Source organism: Myodes glareolus, chromosome 21 (assembly GCF_982192425.1).
Source record: "Myodes glareolus chromosome 21, mMyoGla1.1, whole genome shotgun sequence".
NCBI classification, from domain to species: Eukaryota; Metazoa; Chordata; class Mammalia; order Rodentia; family Cricetidae; genus Myodes; species Myodes glareolus.
Genome location: NC_142046.1, coordinates 10,801,260 through 10,808,959, shown reverse-complemented (window position 1 = coordinate 10,808,959; position 7,700 = coordinate 10,801,260). Strand labels below are relative to the sequence as shown.

General features: G+C 45.8%; 1 protein-coding gene across 1 annotated transcript; it reads left to right on the top strand.

Moving 5' to 3' along the window:
* The first annotated feature begins 743 nt into the window (after window positions 1-743).
* Window positions 744-4,821, top strand: Hspa5 (heat shock protein family A (Hsp70) member 5). Its single transcript, XM_048432194.3, has 8 exons — window positions 744-1,099; window positions 1,198-1,429; window positions 1,832-1,969; window positions 2,280-2,392; window positions 2,481-2,871; window positions 2,999-3,236; window positions 3,515-3,682; window positions 3,996-4,821. The coding sequence occupies exons 1-8, from the start codon at window positions 978-980 to the stop codon at window positions 4,556-4,558; spliced, it is 1,965 nt and encodes a 654-aa protein (XP_048288151.1). The 5' UTR covers window positions 744-977; the 3' UTR covers window positions 4,559-4,821.
* Window positions 4,822-7,700: the final 2,879 nt, after the last annotated feature.

Genomic DNA, 7,700 nt, shown 5'->3' with positions numbered 1-7,700 from the left:
CTATTCATAGAACAACCTCAGCATAAAGCGGACCCAAGACCAGGTAGCAATTGGCCAGCCCGTCCTGGGACTTAACCCCGGGAAAAGGGAAACTGGGAAGGCCTGATAGACAAATGCAGCTGGCCTGGGGGTGAAGGGAAAGTAGTTAGCTGAACAGAGCAGCGAGGCGGGACCCACCCAGACCAGGCCCAGCTCGAGTCGCTCGGACACCCGAGAAGGTGTGGAGGCTGGGAAGGGAAGAGAAACTGTTCCCAGGCGACCACAGCATCTCCGCGGAGCCCGGGCACCTCAGGACGAGAGGAAAGCTAGGAGGAGAAAAGGCTGCGCAGTGCCTCGGAGAGACGGACACAGAGAGGAGGACCCAAGTCACACCGCCCCGAGGGAACTGACACGCAGACCCCGCACCAGTCCCCCGGGGCCCGGCGTGAGGGGAGGACCTGGACGGTTACCGGCGGAAACGGTCTCGGGGTGAGAGGTCACCCGAAGGACAGGCAGCTGCTGAGCCAATAGGACCAACGCACAAGGCGGATGCAGCCTCTCATTGGCGGCTGTTTAGACCGACCAGTAGCCAATGAGTCAGCCCGGGGGGGGTAGCAGTGACGTGAGTTGCGGAGGAGGCAGCTTCGAATCGGCAGCGGCCAGCTTGGTGGCATGGACCAATCAGCGGCCTCCAACGAGAAGCGCCTTCACCAATCGGAGGCCTCCACGACGGGGCTGGGGGCAGGGTATATAAGCCGAGTCGGCGACAGCATGCTCTACACTGGCCAGACAACACAGAGAGGGGCTTTGGGTCTCCGCGAGCGTGAGAGTTGAACGCCGCGGCCTGCTTCTTCCAGGCCTACGCTGAGCCTGCTTCGCGGCTCTTCCCGACTCCGGATCTGAACGTCGTCGCGCTGCGGGGCTACAGCCTGTTGCTACACGTCCTGAGCTACGACTCCTGAGCGACCGCTGAGTGACTGGCCCACAGCGCCGGCAAGATGAAGTTCACTGTGGTGGCGGCGGCGCTGCTGCTGCTCTGCGCGGTGCGGGCCGAGGAGGAGGATAAGAAGGAGGATGTGGGCACGGTGGTCGGCATCGACTTGGGGACCACCTACTCCTGGTAAGTGGCGTTTGAAGTGCGGGAGAGTGGGGCGTGGTCTCGGGCTGGCGTGAGAAAGTGAGGTGCTGATTTCCTTTTTTGTGGGGTTTTTCCGTCAGCGTCGGTGTGTTCAAGAACGGCCGCGTGGAGATCATAGCCAACGATCAGGGCAACCGCATCACTCCGTCGTATGTGGCCTTCACTCCCGAAGGCGAGCGTCTGATTGGCGACGCGGCCAAGAACCAGCTAACCTCCAATCCCGAGAACACGGTCTTCGACGCCAAGCGTCTCATCGGACGCACTTGGAATGACCCCTCGGTGCAGCAGGACATCAAGTTCTTGCCTTTCAAGGTCCGAAACGGGTTTGGTTTTTTGTTTGTTTGTTTGTTTCCACGTTGAAGGGGGAGGCTAGGGTGGTGGGAATAAAGGGTTGCGACTAGGTGGAAAAAAAATACACGCAAACGGCTAAAAGGATGTGGTTGGGGTTTATGTAACGTTTTTAGATGTTGTCGTTTTTAGTATCATCATAAAACGTAACACAGTGTTACAGTGTCTAAAAGTTGAAAGACAGACCAAATCTGGCGCTCTGTCTACCGTACAGCAGTGCTTAGCTTAGTAAAAATCTCCCTAAGGGAGCAAAATGAATCAAGTTATGGGAGAGAGAAAAATGTTTTTTTTTTTCCTTTAAAGTTTGTAGTGCCATTATTTCAGCTTTGGGAAAATTACCTTTCAATCATTCCGTACTTTATTTAGGTGGTTGAGAAGAAAACTAAGCCATACATTCAAGTTGATATCGGAGGTGGGCAAACCAAGACATTTGCCCCAGAAGAAATTTCTGCCATGGTTCTCACTAAGATGAAAGAAACAGCTGAAGCATATTTGGGAAAGAAGGTAAATACATGTGTGGGACGATGTTAAGTGTTTAAGATTACAGTTGGTCCTCCTGTTGGTTTACGTAGGAAGCCTTTCTGGTTTAAAATTTAAATCCACCTGGTAACAACTTTTGTCAGGCTTAATGATGTAGTGCTTTGTGGGAGGTCAAGCTAAATGCTAGTTAGTTTTCATTAGTTACCATTTAATTCTGTTGTTATAAATGTGTATGTTTTATGCCCTTATCAGTAAACTGGCTTAGAAACTGACTGTAGTTGATAAGACAGGGAAGTAACAGAGTATACTTAAATTATCTTTGTTGTCTTCCTAGGTTACCCATGCAGTTGTTACTGTACCAGCCTACTTCAATGATGCCCAGCGGCAAGCAACCAAAGATGCTGGCACCATTGCTGGACTGAATGTCATGAGGATCATCAATGAGCCGTAAGTGTTGGACTTGGGGCCAGGCTATTTGCTAAGTAGGGGAAAAGTGCACCTGACTAAGATTTTCCCTCCTTTTTCATTCTTACAGCACAGCAGCTGCTATTGCATATGGCCTGGATAAGAGGGAGGGAGAGAAGAACATCCTTGTGTTTGACCTGGGTGGCGGAACCTTCGATGTGTCTCTTCTGACCATTGACAATGGTGTCTTCGAAGTGGTGGCCACTAATGGAGATACTCATCTCGGTGGGGAAGACTTTGATCAGCGGGTTATGGAGCACTTCATCAAGCTGTACAAGAAGAAAACTGGGAAAGATGTTAGGAAAGACAACAGAGCTGTGCAGAAACTCCGGCGCGAGGTGGAAAAGGCTAAGCGAGCCCTGTCTTCTCAGCATCAAGCAAGAATTGAAATTGAGTCCTTCTTTGAAGGAGAAGACTTCTCTGAGACCCTGACTCGGGCCAAATTTGAGGAGCTAAACATGGTATGCTCTTTGTCGGTGCTAATGAGATCTGCTTAGACTGTAGACCCTTGAATGCAGAGCAACTAAACTAAACAACATCTAGGTACAGTGGCACCATAGTAATAATGCCTTTTTTTTTTTTGACCAGGACCTGTTCCGATCTACCATGAAGCCGGTCCAGAAAGTCTTAGAAGACTCTGATTTGAAGAAATCTGATATTGATGAAATTGTTCTTGTTGGTGGATCTACTCGAATTCCAAAGATTCAGCAGCTGGTGAAAGAGTTCTTCAACGGCAAGGAGCCATCCCGTGGCATAAACCCGGATGAGGCTGTAGCATATGGTGCTGCTGTCCAGGCTGGTGTCCTCTCTGGTGATCAAGATACAGGTAGGTCACTGCATCTTTCACTGATGTAGTTTGATGGGAAGACTATGATCGGCTGTTGAAACAGAAAGCAGTAGGGTCGGAACAGCAGGGCCACATAGCTGATCAAGGTATGGTGATAAGACTTGGATCAGGTTTAGTTAAAATCATTAGCAGCTATTAATTCATTTGCCCTAAAATGTTTATGGTTAGAACACCTGGGCAAATGACAGTGGGAGATTGCATGGCAGTGCTCTTGGGACTCTAATCAGAACCTAACCTGATTGATTTTCCTTTGCCAGGTGATCTGGTACTGCTTGATGTATGTCCCCTTACACTTGGTATTGAAACTGTGGGAGGCGTCATGACCAAACTGATTCCAAGGAACACTGTGGTACCCACCAAGAAGTCTCAGATCTTTTCCACAGCTTCTGATAACCAGCCAACTGTAACAATCAAGGTCTATGAAGGTAATTATTTACATTCACAAATACTGTATGGTTTGAAAGAGTGTGACTTTGGAATTAATGATACATTGTTAAATGCCCAGCGAAAGAAGTATCTCCTGTAAATCAATTTTAGATTCACTACTTAACATTCTTGTCCACTGGCTTTTGGAATACAAAAAAGAGACATATAGTAGTGCTTTTTAAGAAATGAAATTTGTTTTAAGAGTAGTAGTCTTTGCCCGTCCCCCATACACATACATTCTAACAGGTTGAAGTATAAGGATACCAATGCACTAGGCTTGTTAATAACAAGTTTTTCCTGTTATTACTCTAGGTGAACGACCCCTAACAAAAGACAATCATCTTCTGGGTACATTTGATCTGACTGGAATCCCTCCAGCTCCCCGTGGGGTACCTCAGATTGAAGTTACCTTTGAGATAGATGTTAATGGTATTCTTCGAGTGACAGCTGAAGACAAAGGTACAGGAAACAAAAACAAAATCACAATTACCAATGACCAAAATCGCCTGACACCTGAAGAGATCGAAAGAATGGTTAATGATGCTGAGAAGTTTGCTGAGGAAGACAAGAAGCTCAAAGAGCGCATTGACACCAGGAACGAACTAGAAAGCTACGCCTACTCTCTCAAGAACCAGATTGGAGACAAAGAAAAGCTGGGAGGTAAACTTTCCTCTGAAGACAAAGAAACCATGGAAAAAGCTGTAGAGGAAAAAATTGAATGGCTGGAAAGCCACCAGGATGCCGACATTGAAGACTTTAAAGCTAAAAAGAAGGAGCTAGAAGAAATTGTTCAGCCTATTATTAGCAAACTCTATGGAAGTGCAGGCCCTCCCCCAACTGGTGAGGAAGATACATCAGAGAAAGACGAGTTGTAGGCGCACTGATCTGCAAGGGCTGTAATAATTGTAATTTACTGTAAATATTGTAATATTGTAAATACTGGACTCGGGAACTTTCGTTGGGAGAAAATTACATTCGAGACTTATAAGTACTCTCAATTTTCTCCTACCGAAAGTTCCTGAGTCTAGTATTTACAATATTTCACCTTGGAAATGTTCTATTTAACAATTGGGTCATGCACATCTGGTGTAGGAACTTTTTTCTACCATAAGTGACACCAATAAATGTTTGTTATTTACACTGGTCTAATTTTTGTGAAAACCTTATAATTATCTGTCTTTTATTTTAGATAACTAAAATTTAAGGCTGGATTCTCAGGTCTGCCTGTATGCTGGGCAGGAAAGGGTGGAGGCTTGTGATCTGGGTGATACCACTCCCGGGAAATTTGTCTAGCTTTACAGCAAGGCAAAGGGTATTGCTGTATGAGGACCCTTGTCTAGGATCATTTCATAGTGCACAATTCCAATTCTCTTGAACATGATTGAAGTCTTACTTCCCCTTTGTAAAACTGCTTTCTGGGTGTTTTTGTTGTTGCTTGGTCTTGGAATTTTAAGACAAGATCTCTGTGCAGCCTTGGCTATCTTAGAACTCATTTTAGACCAGGCTGGTCTGGAACCATGTGTCTCAGCCTCCTGGGTGCTGGGATTACAAGCGTGCACAGCTACTGCCCTATCTGATTTGTATTAAGTAATGCTGTGGGGCTGTGGATTCTCTTATGAACTGGTGATGTGCCAGGCTTGTAATTCCAGCTGTGGCAAAATACTGCAAGACCCGCCTAGGGCACTGAGGCTGTCTGAAAAGATGCAAAATGGATGTAGTAGGGCATTGTTTTGCAAGCGTAAAGAAGCCCTGGTTTGATCCTCTGCTGGAGAAGAAATTTTTTTGAGTAACCTGATGACTTATACATTTGGATTTTATTTTTCTTTGTGGTATCAGATCAAACCCATGGCCTATCACTGGGTGGTACTTAGTTTGTGATTTATATTTTAAGATGTGTAGTTTGAAAATGCAGTGGTACACACCTTTGATGGAAGCACTCAGGAGTCAGGTAAGAGGATCTCTGAGGCCATCATGGTCTACATAGTGAGCTCCAGACCCTGTCTCAAACGTAACAGCCTAAGGATTTACTTCAATTGGTAGAGCATTTGTCCGGCATGTCTGACACCCAGCACTGCACAGTGGATGTAGTGGCTCAGGCTGGAAGCAGGAAGATTAATGAAATACCAGCTTCAGTTAGATAGTTCATGAGGGCTCTGAAGTCTGATTTGTGAGAATCCCCACTTCTGAAATGTGGTGGATTACAAACTTGATAGAGGACAGGTAGAATATGGTTTGGATTGGCTTCCTTGGGAAACGGATGCGCTAGGTAATGAGTGTATAATCAGTGAGGATTTTGTTAAGAGCTAACATGAAATTCAGTACTGCCCAAAGATGGGTGTTCTACGGCTGAGCAGCCAGCTGTAACAACAATTTACTCAGAATGATAGATTTGGGGATCTGACAACAAACCTGTCTTGAGCTACATATTTGTGTGCTATCTGATATATTTTGAATCCAGCATGGTGGCTCATACCAGTAGTTCCTACTCTCAGGAAGCTGGCTGAGGCAGGATTATGGCAAATTCAAGGTTATAGTGTGAGATCCTACTTAGCTCCAGCCCTGTTTTCCCTATCCTAAAAAAGTGATGGGCAGGTGCATGATAGATACTTTATACCTATAGTCCTAGCACTCTGTGATGCTGAGGCAGGGGAATGACAACTTTGAGGCCAGCCTAGGCTGCCAGATTTTTGCTTCAGAAATATTAACAGGCAAGTGTTCAGACAGGTCTGGAGCTTAAGTCTTTGGGCCAACACCCAGTCAAATGTTAAAATTGGCCTTATTAACTTCATGCTGGGTCAAGGGGTAAATAGGAGTAAGAGGCAGTCTTCACTCTAGTCCTCCATTGCTAACACTCCTTTTAAAAACAAATCAGAGTCCCACTATGCAGACTAGGCTCTGAGTAAAAGCATATACCCACCATGCTCTGCTTACTCCCCCCCCCCCCCCGTTTTTAGATGGGTCAAGTTCCCAAGATAAATAAGGTTTACGGGAGGTGCACAATCAGGCTTATGAACCGAAAGACCTCACACCCAGCTTTTGTCAGTACCCCCCCTAAATTTAGCTTATTTGACTATTTTGGCTATAATGTCAGGCATAGGAACCCCTGGACCTGGAACTAGAGACAGGTGTCAGCTACCATATGGGTCCTCAGTTAAAGCAATGCTCTAAACTGAGCTATCTGCAGCCCCTTTCTGCACTTCTTTCTAATGACTAATGCACATTAAAAAGATTCCAACTGATAAATATCTACTCCAGTACCTAGTTTGGGTATCTACAGATTTCATTGCTGGTAAAACTTTATAATGGAATTGTTTGCACTGGACTATCCAGTTAAAAAAGTGCAAGATGGAGATTACACATATATTCCAGCATGAAGCAAACAAGGCCAATTTTAACATTTGACATTTAACTGTGAGCTTTGGCTCACAGACTTAAACCCCAGATCTGCCCAAAGATTTGTCTATTGGTGTTTTTGAGGAACAACAAATCTTTATTTTGCTTTTCAAGACTGGTTTCTCTATATAACAGCTGTGGCTGTCCTGGAACTCATTCTGTAAACCAGGCTGGTCTTGAACTCAGATCACCTGCCTCTGCCTCCCAAGTGCTAGGATTAAAGGCATGCAGCACACATGTTGGAAATTTTTTTTATTAAGAAAAATGAACCATTCAACCATCCATCTTTCCTTCCATCCACCCACCCCCTACCCTTCCATCCACCCATCCTTCTAATCACCCACCCACCCTTCTATCCACCCATCCACTCAATCTTTCCTTCCATCTTTCCATCCATCCTTCCACCCACCTACCCACCCAGTATGTGAGTGAACATACTGTCACAGCAGCATGTAGAAGTCAGAGAACTTCTAGGAGTGGGTTCTCCATCATGTGATTTCCTGGGATTGAACTCAGGTCATCAGGTTAAGGGGTAAGTGCCTTTATCTGCTGCGCCATTTTAAAGTCTTTTTTTCTTTTTGGAGACAGCATCCATGTTGTGTGGCCCAGGCTGGCCTCCAATCT

Coding starts and splice junctions, on each gene's coding strand:
- Hspa5 (XM_048432194.3), top strand. CDS start 978: ATGAAGTTCACTGTGGTGGCGGCGGCGCTGCTGCTGCTCTGCGCGGTG. Junction 1,430..1,831: donor TCAAGTTCTTGCCTTTCAAG/GTCCGAAACGGG, acceptor TACTTTATTTAG/GTGGTTGAGAAGAAAACTAA. Junction 2,872..2,998: donor AATTTGAGGAGCTAAACATG/GTATGCTCTTTG, acceptor TTTTTTGACCAG/GACCTGTTCCGATCTACCAT.